This window comes from Uloborus diversus, chromosome 1 (assembly GCF_026930045.1).
Source record: "Uloborus diversus isolate 005 chromosome 1, Udiv.v.3.1, whole genome shotgun sequence".
NCBI lineage: Eukaryota > Metazoa > Arthropoda > Arachnida > Araneae > Uloboridae > Uloborus > Uloborus diversus.
In genome coordinates, this window is record NC_072731.1 from 17764704 (window position 1) to 17782827 (window position 18124).

Below are 18124 nucleotides of genomic sequence, written 5' to 3' on the forward strand. Positions count from 1 at the left end.
CACCAGAATGTTTTCGCGAAAAGTTTGTCATGTAACTGAACCGACGAAATATCGCGAGGTATGATGCAAACACAATTTAAGACGTTCACATATAAAGCAATGATAAAATAAATACCACTTCACAACCGAAGAAGACGCAAATGAAAAATAAATTAAAGATACCTTGCAACAGATGGAAAATAAATAAGACATAATAAAAAATGAAGTGAAATGATTCCTTAGTTAGTGGCATCAGTACAGTTCTACCTTGTCCACAGTTCTCAGATAAAATGTCGGGATGTGTAAGTGATTGTGATTAAACGCAAGATGAAATTGGTGTGTTTGTTCACAGTTTATCTTATCTCTTAAGGCACAACTGTTTGGAAAAAAGCTGCTTTGCAACTGTTCCAAATGCGATCGAAATGGGAGTCTATCGTCACCAGGGACATCGAAAGAATCAGTTAGATGGTGTCGTTTCGGACTTCGATGGAAATATTCCTCGCTTCAGTGTCACTGTAGATCCATCGCCCAGCTGTAAAGCGGCATATCGGCTGTCTATTGCAGGGCTCTGATGTTTTTCGTTGTCAGCCTCGTTTTCGGATTCGTCATGGACGACAATAAAAGAAGACGTGACAGGAAAATAGCTGTTGGGTTTACCACCAAACCCTTCAACTAAAATGGCGGGCTGAGTATCTATCATTTGCTCGTTGTTGTTTTTGTTTGCCGTCTGTAGATCAGCAGTGCGTTTCACGCGATGAACGCGGCCATTTTTCTCCTTCAACAAGTGTGCATCCACTTCTGAATCATACCCCGGAGCTTTAAACACGTTAGAAACAATCTCACTAAGTGAATATGGATGTAATATATAAGGCCTGTCCTTGTTATTTGCCAACGTAGCATCAGGCGCATTGACCAATCGGCTTTTTGATTCAGCTTCTGGAGAATTTATTTCCAGTTCGTTGCTTTCATCTAAAGAAGAGTTTTTTCTGAAATTCTGAACTAGCACGGGCAGAGGGGTTGCAGATTGGGTGGGTGTTTCCGATTCGTCTCTGTCCGAGTGAACAGTTGTCTCCGTCTTTGGAAGAAATGTGTCTTCACTCACGCTATAGTCCTCCCCTAAATTAGAGATGTCCAAATATCCGTCACTCAATACCCTCCCATCACTATAGTCGTAGCTTTTGTCTGGTGCTTCTGCTGATAAATTGGATTCCATGTTTCCTTCCTTCGCTTCTTCACTGTCTACAGAGGTACCTTTTGCAAATTCTTTACCTTTTTCATTCTCATCAACGTGCTCTGAATTATTAGATGGCGTTAGGTTTTCCTTTTTATCGTTTTCTGATGGCAAGTCGATTTTGTCATTTTTGAAATTTTCCTTATCCATCTGCGAATCAGATTTCGTGGTGGAAGGTACAGATATAGTTGTGACTTGTTGCGGCTCGCTACTTGTTTGATGTTCAACGAATGATTCAGTTCTTGATGAATCGGTTTCAGAAGGATTTTCAGTCATTAATTCTGCATCAGAATTTATATGAAAACTAGTTTTTTCGATTTCAGTTATGTTGGTGCCATGCGAATATTCTGAAGCTGTATTCTCTTTTACAGAGTCGCCGGTTTCCTTATTCAGGGATGATGCATTGTATTTACTTCTTCCCGTTATAAAGATTCCTCCCAAGTTTCCGTGACCTAAGTACGTACTTTCTGATAGATACGTATCAGATTTCTCAAGGTTTTCTTCCTCAGTTGATTCTGTTGTTGAACGTCGATTTCGAGTTTCTTCTTGAATTTCTTGAACGTTTTCTGAAGCTGCAATCTGTTGATTCTCTGCAGTTGGGATCTGGTCTTTCGAAAAGAAATTGGAATCATCCAAATCCCCAGCTTTGTCTGCAGATATATCAGTTCTAGGAACTTCATGCATAACTGAATGTTCATGTCCAAGAATATCAGAAACTGGAAACTTAATAGATTCGGATTGTGTCATGTCTTTTTTATCTCCTACAGAATCATGAAAGTAAAAGTTTTCTTCCTCACTTGCTGTATTTTTATCAGCTGAAGTAAATGATTTAGTGGATTCTGTGTGAAACATATCGGTATTACTCGTTTGATCAAGAGAAATTGCTGAATGTTCCTTATTTTCTGCGTTTGTAAATCCCAGCTGTTCCTCAAATGCAGCAGGTGCTTTATTCTCTGATAAATTATTTCCACTGCTTGTAGTGGTAAGTTTAGTTTCAGTTGAGCTGGTAGGCAACTTGCTTATGCCATCGATTGCAATACTAGTTCTATGACTAGAGACTTCACTACTACTTATAGCAGACTCAGTACCCAAGTGCTCACTCTTTTTTACTGTATGTGCATCTAGTTTTTCATTTTCCAAAAAGGGTGATTGAGTGGATATAGAAAATGAACTATCCGTTCCATAGGCACTCGTTGGTCTTTCTTTGGCCTCTTCGGTTGACTCAGTTTCATAATGAGCTTCTTCAGTATCGCTGGTAACGTTCAATTGACTGTCATGCCTTATTGCTTCTTCTGAAATCAAGCCTGCTTCTTCATTTTCAGCTAAAGGATTTGATGTGCTTGTGCTATGAGAGAGGTTAGTGATACTGGGATTTTCACTCATTACTTCTTCAGTGCTTTTTATAGCAATCGGAGTATTTAGAGGTTTAATGGCTTCTGAAAGTGAATCCGGATCTTTAATTTTCAATGAAAGACTCTGAACACTTTTAGGCGTCATGTTCAGGGTCTTTTGTTGTTCTTCAGTATCATCCTCTGCTGACATGATTTCATAATCAATAGGGTTGGTTTCTTCTGTAGAATCAATTACTAAAGTTTCATTGGTTATTGGATATTTTAGTTCAGTATCTGAAACAGATTCTAGTTCCGAACCCATTGGTTGCTGCATATGTGAGTACTTAATTTCGTCTTCGGTAGTCTCGCTAATAGATATATCTTCGGGTTCGTGAGAAACGTCAATTTCCGAACTTAAGACTTCTGTTGTATCCGGATTGTGTGTTGTTGTTTCACTTTCTGATGAGGAAATCTTAGGGCTAGACACATCAACAGACATAGAATTAGGTTTGGTGTGCATCATCACTGCTTTTTCAGTGCTTACTGTATCATAATTTAATGTTGTCTCATTGCGAAGTATTTCCTTAGTATCCTCACCTGATAAGTAATTTTGAATAGTTGGAGGTTCGATCTCAGAAGAAACGCTTGATATTATGTCCTCGGTTTTTAATCCAGAATCAGAATGTTGTGCAGAAGCAGATTCACCGAAATCTACGATATTATTTGAAACTTTTCCGAAAAGAATTTCAATGTGCACAGTACTGGAACTGGGTTTTTCTGTTGTAGTTTCTTCAGTGGAAGCTTTGTGAGCCCCGTATGAGTCCTGTGAAGTTGGATAGCTCTCTCTATCTTTATCAGATGCTTGTGTCCCTGTTTCAGAGATTTCTGAAATAAAAGGCGTAGGGGAAGAAGAAGGCAGCTCATCTGAATGTGGAAGATGGTCTGTAAGAGTTGTATCGTGTACTGCATCAGTTTCTTGACTTTCGCTTTCAGAATTGAAATATTCTTCATCTGGAAAAATGCCAGCATTAACACCTAGTGATGCGTTTTTATCTGAGTCGTCTGATAGAGAAGCGAGGGTTTGAATTTTCGGTACATCTACACTCGAACTATTCTCCAAATTTTCTACCACATTTTCTCCATTAGCGTTTGCCACTTCATGGAAACTTTCCACTGAATTCGCGATGTCAGATGTCATTGTCGTGTCTAGTCCTGAAACACTGCGTTCTGTAGTGGCTGTTGATTTTAAATTTTCATTTTCTTTGTTTACTTCAGTTATATTAGGTAAACCAAATGTAGAATTTTTTATCTTTTCAAATCTTATACCAGAGTCATCGGTTGCAGTGCTCTCATTCTCGGAAGTTACTTGTGACGACTCAGGTAAATTAATGCCATATGTGTCATGTTTTACACCGTGGCTATCTTCCACGCCTAGTGACGGTTCGTCCTTGTTTGAATCTTGTCTAGAACTTTCACTTATTTGTTCGAATAGTTCGAAAACCCTATCTGTGTTCGGACGGTTTAAATGATTTGTTTTATTTATTACTTTAGCCTCGGTCTTAGTCGACATCAAATCACTCTCAGTCGTCGAAAATGTTTCATGCGGCATATCTGAAGCGTTTTTCTGTGGCATTGATTCATGTTCATATTTTTGGTCAGTTGTGTCATTCAAAATGGGCATTACTTGCGGTTTATTTTCGTTTTCGTGGAAGTAACCCTTATCGTCCGACAAAAGCAAGTTACCAACATCAGTAGTGCCTTTATTTGTTTCCAATGATACTTTACTTTCTGAATCTTCTATTTTACTGATTGTTGTGAGAACTTCTTCTATATCTGAGCTAGTAGAATAGTTCTCTGGCACAGGTGTGAAGTAACTATTTTCATAAAGTGAAGTGACGTTTTCGCTGTCAGATTCATCTTGTGATTCAGTTTTGTTTTCTAGTTCACCGGGAAGAATTTCTTCAGAATCAAGGATATCCATATCAGCATCTGTTGAAGAGTTAACAATAGAAAAGTGTTCCTCTGCGACTTTCATCGGGTCTGAATTTTTTATAGCTTGAATTTGTTTTTGATCGTCATCAAAATTAACTGACGTTTCATCCGATACTTCTGTAGATGCTTTTATATCATTACTGTTTTCTGTTGTATGATTATTGTCATTTCTATTAATTAATTCATTAGTTGCAATTGAAATTGTGGGTTTTAACTCGTAATCTTCGCTTTGTGAAGTCAGTGGAATACTGTCAAATTTCATATCATTAGAGCTTTCAGCAATTTTTAAATCATCAAGAGATGAGAAGGTTGGCGAATAATCTTCTGTGATCGAAAAAGGCGAATATGTGGCATGCATATTGGCCTCGTCTTCGTATTGTGCTTTATTTTCATCATTCTTTGTGGAAAATGTTCCAATTCCATCATCTGAGGTTGACATGGAGATCTTATTTTCATGCGTTTGTAAATCATAGTGTTCATCTCCTTCTTCCATGATGTTAGTTTGCATGGTAGTTTGTAGACTGACTTCTGTGCTAGATGGATGGTTATAATGACTATCTGACGAAGTTGAATGACTGTGAGTTGCATCTTTATCCGTTGAATGATCTGTTATCCTATGTATTTTGTCGTTGACAATATTTACTCCGATTTCTTGGCTATTGGTGCTTCCTTCTAAGACATCCAGTTGATCTTCTTTCTCCGTAGAAGCAGACGTGTCTGAAACTTTTCCAGCTTCACTTTCAGTTGTTTTACTTAAGATAGTGTTCGGATTATCTTCCAAACTATGTTCATTAAACAATGATTCTATGTTATGGTTCACTGAGTGTGATTGATTTGAAGTTGCCGTAGTATTATAGTTTGTGCTATTTATTTCGGTTTGGTTAAAATTAATGTTCGTTTCACCGAAATTTATTTCAGTCGCGTTCACATTATTTGAAACTTCTAATTCTGGGTCCTTATACACATCTTCATGAAAGATTTCAGGAAGTTTTGAACTGCTATTCATTACATTAGATTCCTGTTCAGAGGGCTTCCAAGCGCTATGATGATTATTTATATTGTTTGAATCGACTTCATATGAATCTGTGTCAAAGATTGGTAATTTTGGTGTCTCATTGTGCTCATCACCGCCGTCTGGGTTCTGTTCGAAACCTGTTGAAGTATTGTCAGTGACAAGGTCCTCAGGGGTGCTGCTAACTGGTTGATTTAGTGTAGCAGGCAATGTTGATACTGAAGCTTCTGAAGCAAAAACTTTATCAATATTTTCTTCGGGTACACTAGCATCACTTGTAATATTTGAATCGTATCCAACTGAAGAAGCGGAACTTGGATCAATCACTGGAAAAGATGTAGACCCTTGTTTAGCTGTATAACTCTCATATGAATCGTTTGTCGCCCCATATGAATAATCCGTCAGGTCATTTTCGGCATCTTGGCTGTCATTATTTGCCACAAAGGTTTCACCTTCAATTGTTCTGTTTGGCATTAGTGGAAAAACAGTTACTGTGGAAATCGTATCTGTTGCATTTTCATGAAGTGAAATTTCCTTGTTATCTTCAGGAAATATTGGTTCCATATCTTGCTCATTTGCAATTTCAGGCGCAGGTGTTCCTAGTTTCTCTGTAGAAGTTTCAGGAAACAAAATTTCGTCAGCTATAGTTTCATTACCTTGAAGAAAGTGGACAACATTTTCGGTTGTAATTTCATCACTTGTGGAAATTGCAGACTGGTTGTTTTTTAAAGTATCTTCATCGCTTTCAGGAACTGAAAAGTAACTATCGTTGACGAAATTATTTGGTAAGTCAAATACGTTTCCGCTGTTGATAATTTCAGTTTTAGTAGTTTCATTCTCTTCCGGCATCGTCTCTTCAAATGTGCCAGTTATCGATTCTGTAAAATTGGCGATGTCATGATTTTCTTTATTTCCATCTAAAGCAGATAAATTTTTAATTTCATGAGCTTCAGTTGTCAGGTCTGTTGATTTAATTTCCATATCTTGACTTGTTGAGGCTGCTTTTTCAGAAGACAAATCGATGCTTACTGAAGTAGGGGTCTGTGTTCCAAAATGTTTCTCCTCTGATTTATTTTCGTCTGCTGTCGTAGAATCGGTTTTTGTAGTTGTTAAATTTTCAATAAATTGAGTTTCCTCTTGAGCGAGGTCTGTGTCATTATTTGTTCCCATAAAATTAATTTCTACGGAAACAGGTGTCAAATCTGGTTTTTCTGTACTTAGTATTGTAATGTCTGTTGAAACAAATTCAGGGTTTGTTTCTTTGTTAAATGTAGAAGATTCTGTTGTGGTATCCTCTGAAAGTTCAGATGTCTTGTTAGTGCTTACTAAAACAGAAACAGTCTCTTCTGGTAAAACTGTTGATACTACATCAAAATTGGTGTTTTTATCTGGCGTTTCTGAAAAATTGGTAGTGCTTGAGTTTGTTCCTAATGTGTCGTCTTCTGCAAATGTTGGTTCGTCTTCCTCAGATGTTGCTGAATCCTCTGAAACTCCATCCAAAGAAGTTGGGAATTTTTCTGTGACAATTGTTGGTACTCTAGAAGGCGTAACTGTTGACAGAGAAACATCTGTATCATAAAGAGAGGTATTAAATTTTTTATCTGTTACAACATCAAAATCTGTCTGCTGCGGATGTGAAGTGGTATCAGTAAATTCGAATAGCGGTGCGTCAGTCGACTCAGATACGTTTTCATCTATGCCAAATGAATTGGGAGAATCTGTCGAGGAAAAATTTTTGTAGACTGTTTCCGTTATGTCTAGATGTAATATCGGTTTTTCGGTGGTGACAGTTGTAGAAACTGATGAAGGAGCATCTTTAAGATCGAACAGGGATGCGTTGTGAGAAACAGTTGCATTTTGATCTATGTCCAACAAACTTGGAGAAGACGTGGATGTAATATCTTTGTACACATTGTCTGTTGTCACCGTTGTCTCAGGAAATGATACCGGTTCTTCTGGTGTGGCTGTCGCAGGAACTACGGTAGGTGTATGTTTCAAATTGACTTGTGTCGAATTAGTGGATTCCGTTTCATTTTCATCTTTATCGAATGTATGAGAAGCAACCGTTGATGTAATAGTATTGTATGCGGGTTCAGTTACTCCGGATGTGACAGTCGTTGGAACTGTGCTGCGTGGTTCATCAAAAACAATTTTTGGTTCGTCGTAATCTAGTGGAAGTTCAGGACTGCGTGTGCTGGATTCCAGGACTGCCGGCGATAAACCTGTTTCAACCGTGTTCAAATCTACTTCTTCGTGGACAGGCTCATCACCTTTTGTAGATGTGTCACCGTAAGATGGAGTGGTGACTGAAGTAGTGCCATCTGGAAACACGTGTTTGGTCGTCTCTGTATACGATACGGTTGTTACAGGGAGCAGCGTGGTGAGCGTTGCAATGTCAAAGTCGTCTAAGCTGGACGGTTGGCCATCAATGAAAGTGAATGTGACTGAATGCAGCGTAGTAGTATCGAGAGGAGACGTGGTAGTTGTCAGTGGGGATTTTGTGACTACGTCTTGAATGGTAATGCTCGATGGAGTAGTGGTAAACTTGCCAACATGGTGAATAGTGTGATTTAGGAACTCTTCTTCTTCCTGCTGGATGATAGTTGGCTGTGTTGGAGCAGGAGTAGTAAATATGGTGGATGGAGGTCTTGTGCCTGAAATTGAAAGAAAATAGCTGTGGATAAACTACCTATTGAAATTAAATATTTAATCAAAGCAAAAGTTTTGATTTTTAAGCAAAATAATTTGTCATTGAACTTTAATTGAATAATTTGTTTTTGCTCCAAAGCAGAGTGTCCAAATCTGCCACATAGCAAGATGTTTATAATTTTTTTAAACGTAGCTTAGTAGGAAATTTCTTTGACGAATTTGATTAATAAATCATTGTATTCAATAAATAAGCTATTACATAATTAATTTTTATAACTCAAGATGAAAGAGTCCTAATTAGCATTCAAACAAATCCAGCATAAATTAGTTTTAAGTTTCAAAACTGCATGATTGACATAACTCAAAAAATTTTACTGCCAATTACTTCAAATTTTCTTGGGAAGTAAATCATAGTGCTGCTATTGAAGTTTTTTTTTTTTTTTTTTCATAATTTTGATAATTTTTAAGTTTGGGAAATATGATCCGTCCATATCCAATTATGACTGTTTCTATTTAAGTTTTCAAGTAGTTGAGTTGTTCTTCTCGAATTAAATGTTCGCTGTCAGGAAAGGATTAAACATTTTAAGGTAGAAGTATTTCAACATTTTAATCATTTCTTACAGTGAATATTCGTAAAAATCTTTAAAAAATGGTTTAAAATGACAAATTAGTCCAAAAAGTAAGAAACTAAGAAGTGATAATTCTTAGAATAATCCATGTTTAAACTAGCTAATTTATTAATCTAAACCTCTTATCGAATTGTTTCGTTCAAACCTCAAACGTGTTTGTATGTTTTTTTATTTATTTAAAAAAATAGCGAAGTATTAGCTACATTTTAAAAGTAGTTTGTTTTCGCTGCATTTAAAAACAATAATTTTACTTGCACAGGGTGTTTCAAAAATAATGAACCGATTTCAAAAAAATCATAACAATTCAGATTTTAATCCGTTTCATTAAATAAAGGTATCATTAGAATGGGGAAAATCTGGAGTTTTACGGAGTTGCCGATAGTTGGAGCTAACTCTCTTTCTTCGACCGCCATTTCATTGTTTGTGAAAATGGCGACTGCACAACAAAAATTTTATTGTGTTCTACGCTTTGCGAAGTGCGAGTCCGTAACAACTGTTCAGTGTGATTTTCGTCGAGAATACCCTGGTGTTGAACCTCCTACCCCCGAAGAGCATATTAGAAGATGGTATAAACAATTCAAAGACACAGGTTGTTTGTGCAAGCTGGATAATCAGTCGATGCAGACATGTTTGCAAAAGTTTGGGACGAATTTGACTACCGTGTTGACATATGCCGAGCATCAAAGGTGGACATATTGAGCACCTTTAATTTTATATGTAAAAATACTTTAGTATTATCCATGTGATATAAAATTAATCTGAAGTGTCTATTTTCAATAGGTTTCATAATATACGCATTTCAAATCGAGTCATTCTTTTTGAAACACCCTGTATAATGATGCTGGAAAAATCTTTGAAAAATGAAATATTTTTTCATTTTTATGTATAAAATCATTTATATCATTTGTAACGTTCTTACGAACTTAATTCTTATGTTATTTGACTCAACGTGAAAAAAAAAAAAAAAAACTTTTAGAAGTAATGCCTTATTTTATCAGAAAGCAAAATTGAAGTGTCGCAAGTGTCCCCCCTACTCCCCGACAAAAAGAGGGAAACGTACAGTAGAGAGTCTGGAACTTTTCAGGTGTCGTTTGAGAAGATATAACAAAGCTTTCTGGGAAGAAATATTACAAGGTACGTCCATAAATAAAGAAATGATCATCAGGATGCTTTAATAAAGATCCTGTTATTATGGCAAATTTTCACCCGTATACTCTTAATAAAGATTAAATTTAGTTCATACCTTTATATCACTTTTATTTCTTACTAGTGGCACCCGCACGGCCCGTAGTAGAAAAATTAAAAGGTCTTTTGGTCCGCCTGTATATTTACAAATAATGTATGATGAATTTTCCGCCAATTGGTTTGCCCATGTTACGGTTCCGCGTTGTGATAACTTGGTAATTTCTCGTCCATCTTTTGTTAATTTTGCTCGGGAAAATGTTCTTAAAATTGAAATAAAAAAAGAACAAAATCGAATTTTCGAAAAATCGCTTCGACGTGCACACCCCCATGCTACAAACTAATTCTGTGCCAAATTTCATGAAAATCGGTCGAACGGTCTAAGCGCTATGCGCGTTACAGTGATCCTGACAGACAGAGAGAGAGAGAGATCCGGACAGAGAGATATCGAGACAGAGAGACTTTCAGCTTTATTATTAGTAAAGATCAATCTTAAATAATATTGATTAGTAATCTGGAAATTTTGTATTTAGATAAAAAAAATTTGTCTTTTAAATGCCTCTATGTTGATGTTTCTCCTGAAAAAACGTAGTTTTACACCACCTCCCTCTTTTTAAAAGTAAAATCCGCTCAAGTTAAGCCTTGTATGAATGCAAACGATTTATAACCATGGCAACAAAAACTTGCCCTCTTAAAAAGCATTAAAACAAACAGCTAGGGCCGTGGTAGCCCGATCGGTAGAGTGTCGGATTCGGGGCCGGAGGGTCCTGAGTTCGAACCTCGATGGTCGAAGACCCACCGTCGTCATTAAAGGGGACTGGGCGACGTTAAATATGCTCGTGGTCTCAATGTCCTCCAAGTGAAACGATACCTCTAGGGGTGCTAGCACCAGGTAGCTATTAGCTCCTGGTCTAGTTCTAAATTCGCACTAACTGTTCGATCCGGTGATGGTGCTGTCATCAATCGGTATAAAAAATAATGGAGGCAAGGCACATAGTATGCAGTCCTCGACATATATACAGTTGTAGTCAGTTGTGACTCGGAATCGAATAAACAGCTAGACCTATCCTCGTCGTTATGGTGATCTGAAAAATCAGAGCAACATGAACCTCTGTCAAGTGAGCTTTATAAGCAATTCGTTAAAAAAAAATCTATAAAATTTGAATTTTTGCCATTTTGAATTCAAATTATGTTTTTCGCAAACACCAGCGAGTGTGTGTGTGTGTGTGTGTATGTAGGCGTGTGTGTTTGTGTAGGCGGGTGTGTGTGTGTGTACGTACGCGCTCATTTCTGTGTGTGTTCGTGCGTACTGTGTTTTTGTAGTTCGCGTGTATGTGTGTGTGTGTAGGATATGGACGCTAGAGGAGCAGCATCGGAAGACGGTGGTACTGCAGAGAAAGGCGGGGGGAAAACAAAGTCATAGGAACGTTATTCAAAGGTCAAATGAAAACAATAAGCAATTCGTAATTGCTGGGAAAAAAAAGCAGAAGATGAGACGAAAACTTACTGAGGGGCGGGCAGTGCTCGTAGCGCGGGCAACACTCTCCGTCCACGTACTCTGGCGGGCAGTCTCCACGGAAGAGGCAGTCGGCGAACGTGCACGAGATGGAGCTGCCGTGGCACCTGCACGTGTAGCACGCATTCTGGAGGGCGTCGATGATCTCGCCGTCGTTGTATAGTCGGTTGTTGTGCAAACAGCCTGGAAAGAGAAAGAACGATAGTGGCCCGAGTCAAAAATTTCATGAATTGAATTACGGCAGGCTCGTCGTTTAGGGGGAGTCAATAACACCCCCCTGGCTTTGAAAAGTCAATTTAAGTGGGCGTAGTTTTGTTGTTTTCCGACACAATTTGCATTGAGTTCACTGTTAAAACTACAGGTTGCGTTTGGCACCTTTCAGTGGTGAAACGCTTGTTCACCAGCGACACCCGATAGAGAGCCGAAATTGCACCCTTAGCAAGGGTGAAAAACTGGCTCCCTTCACCCAACGTGCACCGTAGGTGAAAGATGGTACTCTAGGTGAGAAAAATGGCACCTTTATTGCTTCCTAGAGAGATCCCCCCCCCCCCCCGTGTTTGCGTTTTTTAATACAATTGTGTTTTATTTATTTTGATTTATATATACGAAGGCATTTGATCACATTTCAACTTTCGAACATAGTTTAGAAGTGTTCATGACTTTAATTTGTCTGTTCGTGCACTAACTTTCTTATATTCACACTTGGATTGCTCAGTAATGAATATGTTGTTGACAACATTTACTGCATGATCCGTACTGGAAATGAATAGGGAAGGTAGTTATCAATCATTTGTCGGAACAACTAGAAATATTAGGTAACATTAGATTAGAATCATGGGAAAATAAAAGCGTTCATAAAGGTTTAAAATTTTAATCGAGCGTAACATATCAATACTTAATATAAGATTCGATATTTGAGTATCCTTATGCGTACAAGATAAATACTGATATAAAAGCCCTTCTTTCCAATGTTAAGTTTTCCGTCAGATTAAAATAAAAACGAGTAGATAACTACATTCGCTTCATGCAATAACGCCTAAGAAAGATACGTTAACCAAAACACGATGTGAAACTCATGAGTCAAACGCTGAGTGAGAAAGATTTCTTTTCAGGCGGTTTTTTTTTTTCCTCCGCCTTTGCTGCTTTGTTCGTGGTATTTCATTTGAGAAGAAATAGATATTAGTATAATTGGCTGCTCACGTCGATGCATTTTTATTCCGGAATTAGCAATTCAATTATCAGCTGATTTAAACGTTTTTATTTTTAATGTTGTTGTTGTTCAAGATAGTACTGATAAATAGTTTTAGGTAACAGTTTTGCAGGATATAAATAGCAAGATATTAAATATTTAATAAGGTAAGCGGAACAATAAGCAGTTATCAACATACTTTAAACACTTTAAATATGTTCGAAAGCTCTAAGTGCTACAATATGATCAAATGCCTTTACTTACGCGATATTTCGAAGATTAATCCACGAAATTTTCAGTTTTGTACTTCATTCAATGTGAAAGCAAATTTCGTTGCAACTTCCTTCGTTCGCCATTCAAACTGAAGTCGTCGTTGGACGATAAGTCAGAGCGCATGCGCAAGGAGTCGCTCTCCTATTGAATCACTTTTGTTAACGTCGTTCACCCACTGAGGAACCAAAAGCACCTTGACGACACTTCCTAGCCTCCGTTTCACCCCGCGGCACTGTTTTTTCACCCTAGGGTGAAATTCTTTACCCCTGTGGCACTCCTGGTTTTAACAGTGTTGAGTAGTGAGTAGTATTTAATTCCATGTTTTGCCGAAACATCAGACAAAATTTGCCGAATAAGGAAATGTTTGGAGGTCACAGTGCCCCTACCGGGGCGCCCTTGCCCCTTCCCTCCCCCTTGTCACAAGCTATCGCAATTTCACGACCCCCCCTTCTTTCTCTAAGTGTGATGTTATTTATGGGAGACCTCTAAGGGGTTATTTGGATTCATTAGCTCTCCTTGCGCAAAAAGATACTGAAACATAATGCTCATTAGGAGCACACGAAAATGATTCATTGATAGAAACTGCAGTTCAGGTGAAAATGACAATGGTTTAAGTCAGTTTCGACGCCGCTGATTGGATCAGCAGCCAGAATTTTTCGCAAATCCTTGGATGTATTTGACGTTTTTCGTAAACTTCAGAATGCATTTAAAAGTCAGTTAAATGTAAGTTAGTTAAAGTAACTTTAAAACAAGTGACAAGTAGCTTGTCATAAAAGTCAGTCGCATAGAAACTGGTTGGTCACCGCTCACCGGGCCCGTACCCCTTCCTGTAAACTCAAAATTTGATAAGGGAGAGAAGGACAACTTTGAACTGGAGTATCTTTGAACATTGTACATATTTTATTTTTAAAACATTTTATATGTATCAGGAGTCCCCAAACTTATAATACTACATATTGATACCGTGGTACATTCTACATTGAAGACTTCGTGGCACCCTTTGCCCTTCCTTGGGGCACCAGTGCCGCTGCACCCACTTTTAGAACCCTTGTAATATAGAATGCAGCACACTTGTATTGCTTTTCTGCTATAAATTAAGCAAAGTTTTACCATTTTACGTACACAGTATTTTCTGAGCAAGGTTTGCATTCCTCCGTCTTGAATAAAAACATGAGAAAATAGTTGAAGGGTTTTTGAGGATAAACTTATATTTCTATTATTCTTTTTTTTTTATTATTATTATTATTTGAAAGAAAATTTTAGGTGTAAATTTTATTTATTTATTTTTCCAGTTCTTAAGCCTATTTAAGTAGTTCTAATGCTGAACTTCATATTACGGGCACTATTGAACCAATAAATCTTAAAGGAAAAGAGTTATAAATGTATCTATAAAGATTATCTTATTTTCTATATAAAAGAAAATTATTGAAGACCGAAGAGTCTTGTCTGGTTATTTAATAGTAAAGTTATTTTTATTTGTTTTTCGTAAAACTGAAAATTTTCCATTTCCTACAACTGTTTTTGCTCAAAGTGACTTTGAACCTGCTATTGTAATCGACAGACTATTGCCAAAAATTTCATGTTTTGCACAAGAATCAACAGATAATGACAATTCAGAAAATGAAGTAATCCCACAGAAGCTTCAACTCCTCTTACTCCAAAGTTAATGCAACCATATCTGAAAGCTGAACCACGAAAAACCAATCGAAGTGGATGTTAGAAAAAACGACGCAAAATACCTACATTGACCCCCGGAGAAAGATTTAATTAAAACTGAACACAAAACCCGTTTAAATGAGAGAAAACGTTCTAAGCAGTGCGGCTCTGATTTACGGAAACCTACCCATACTTGCCAACTCTACTATTTTTAACGGGAGACTCCCGTTTTTTGCTTGCATCTCCTTATTTCCCGTTTTTTTACGATTTTCTCCCGTTTTTGCAGCTTTTCAGTCAATCATCAAAAAGTTTCACTTTCTTCTCATTAGATGGCGTCTTTTTCTAGTCTACCAATGTCACGGAATAAGAATTTTTCTAATTAGTAACTCATTTAGTAAAAATTAATTTTTTGGATGCTTTCCACATTGCATGTTCAACAAAGCACGTGCTTTGCCAAAAATTGCAGTAGATTTCAATCCTTTTGTGCATCTTGAAAGTTTTTCAATTATTTTGAAAATTTGAAGTTATTTAACCATTTGCTACCCGATACCTACTTATTTTATATTTTACTAGTGGCACCCGCACGGCTTCGCCCGTAATAGAAAAATTAAAGGTCTTTTGGTTCGCTTGTATATTTACAAATGATGTATGGTGAATTTTCTCGCCAATTGGCTTGTACCGACGTTACAGTTCCACGTTATGATAATTTCGTATCTCGCCAATTGGCTTGTGCCCATGTTACGATTCCACGTTATGATAATTTCGTAATTTATGATAGTTTTTTTTCTTAAAATTTGAATAAAAAAAGAACCACATCGAATTTTCGAAAAATCGCTTCGAGGTGCACACCCCCATGCTACATACTAACTTTGTGCCAAATTTCATGAAAATCGGCCGAACGGTTTAAGCGCTATGCGCGTCACAGACATCCTACGGACATCCTACAGACATCCTACAGACATCCTACAGACATCCTCCGGACAGAGAGACTTACTGCTTTATTATTAGTAAAGAAAATTTGAATAAAAAAAGAACCACATCGAATTTTCGAAAAATCGCTTCGAGGTGCACACCCCCATGCTACATACTAACTTTGTGCCAAATTTCATGAAAATCGGCCGAACGGTTTAAGCGCTATGCGCGTCACAGACATCCTACGGACATCCTACAGACATCCTACAGACATCCTCCGGACAGAGAGACTTACTGCTTTATTATTAGTAAAGATTTTCATTATGCATTGATTTTTTCTTCGGATTTTAGTAATTAAAATTTTTGTATCTACTTTTTTGTTAGAGATTGGGGTATGTACGAAACTTTAAGCAAATTCACTCTTTATTATTTGTTTTTCCTTCTTAGCCTTCCTTTCTTGCTGCTACCAATTAGCTTACATCTGCGAAAAATTCCCATTTCACTTTAAATTTAGTATTCATGTTATTTAAAAACATAATTCAATAATTCTGTTGTGAAGATATGTCGCTGGTGAATCACCTATATAGCTAGCTCTAGGGGAATCTCCTGTTTTTTTTTTTCCTTCGGAGGATTGCAATAATGCCTACCAACTTTATGCTTATAAATTTAGTCAAATAATAAAAATTTTGTAATTTCAATAAATGAAGTAGTGTAATTTTAGTTTTGAATAATTTATAGTTCTTATGAATATGCCGTTTTTAATAAAATATTGTCTAATTATAATTATTGCTTTATTTTTTAAAGGTACCCCTAGCTTGTTCAAAGATTGGGGAATGTGGGAGAAAGTGAAATAGCGGAGCTAAGTGAACTGGTAAAATATTTTCTATGGAAAAAGTTAAGTCTGAAGATCAAAGCATATGATAATACAAGCAATTTTTAAAAATTGATACTCATATTGTACGCGGGAGAGCCAGTCTTTTTACTTTCTTCTATATCTAATATAGGGTCTGGTGGGGGAAAGTGGTCAATGGGGTAAAGTGGTCATACGTCAAATAAATGACTATAGCTTGGCAATAAATGTTCGAATGAATGTGAAAATTTTATTTTAGGTTCGGTGAGTTAGAAACTACATTTTGAATACAAAATTTCAAAACTGGCAAAATTTTATTTGGTTAAAAAAAAATATTTTGTGTAAATATGAAAATTTTAAAAATCTAAACACCTCTTTTAACTTCCTTGGGAAATTTTGTTTGTTAGAATTATGAACAGATTGATGGCACAGGAAGCTTCCTACATGTCTTAAGATCCCTTACTCATTAGCAGTTAGCTGAATATATTTTAGATAGTTTTTTAGAACAATTTCAGTAAGATGGGGTAAAGTGGTTATAATATTAGGCTTAACGAATATTGCTCTTCTAATGTCACTTAATAGTTAAGTATAAGGCAGATGTAAATTAAATATTAATTTCACTTAATATGTATTGTTTTTACAGTAAGTATGGTTAAATATACGAGTATATACGTATGCATACGCATATACTCGTGTAGGCGCGTATATAAACGTATTCACATAAATGCATTGATAAATACGTACACGGGTATCTGCGATATGGGTATTTTTTATCTATGCAGATATACATTTGACTATACACGTATATACTTGCTTTTACTCGTAGTATACGAACACTTATATGCTCAGGTAGACACGTATATACACGTACGTACTCGAGTAGACACTTACATACAAGCACACGATATACAAGTATACAGGGTGAATTTAATTTCTTGGGAAAATTTTTAAAAGGTGTTAGAGGGGAGGAAGAAGCAAGAATAATAAGGAACATATGGTCACAAACACAATGCTGACGCACTACATGCACGCAAAGCCAAAGACTGATGGATACAAAACAGGTCACAAATTTGTTACACTAAGACAATTTTACACAATATTTTAGGTCGTAAGAAAGTTTTAAAGCGATTGAAGAAATTTGCGGCCTGCAGCTGTAATACAGGCGTCGTAATCACAAAGACCTCTATGTTTTAATAACGAGACTTTTGAAAAACTTTCATCCGTCTCTGCGCCTTTGTTGCGATGCATGTATTAGAACTACTACGGGCCGTAACTTTTAACAAGGGCTCTAAATATTTCTTAAAAAGTAAAATTTTGAGTAGAATCATCTTTGTGTAAAAAATTTGTGACCTGTTTTGCATCCATCAGTTTCTGGCTTTGGGTGCATGTAGCGCGTCAGCGACCATAAACTCCTTATTATTCTTTGCATTTTATCTTCCCCTCTCACACCCCTTAGATTTTTGCTCCAGATCTTGGATTCACTCTGTAGGCATACATGAATATAAGCGTATATACTCGTGTATACATATATGTACTGATGTATACACGTAAATGAACGTATATACGTCTTTTCAGGTATATAATTGTGTTTACACGTATACATACGTATATACTCGTGCTTCCAAATATACATGTATATACGTGAGTAGATACGTACAAACACGCACTGGATACATCCACGTTTATACCCGTATATACATTTATGTACACTTGTGTATGTACC

The 18124-nt window shown here is 36.8% G+C and overlaps 1 protein-coding gene across 1 annotated transcript in view; it reads right to left on the reverse strand.

Moving 5' to 3' along the window:
- Positions 1-436: 436 nt before the first annotated feature.
- Positions 437-18124, reverse strand: part of LOC129234308 (mucin-3A-like) — a 96834-nt gene continuing 79146 nt past the window's right edge. Inside the window, exons 4-6 of the mRNA XM_054868303.1 lie at positions 11513-11704; positions 4285-8199; positions 437-3552 (exon numbers count right to left, since the gene is read on the reverse strand). Coding sequence (XP_054724278.1) covers positions 437-3552; positions 4285-8199; positions 11513-11704 — 7223 coding nt within the window. The remainder of the gene's footprint in view (positions 3553-4284; positions 8200-11512; positions 11705-18124) is intronic.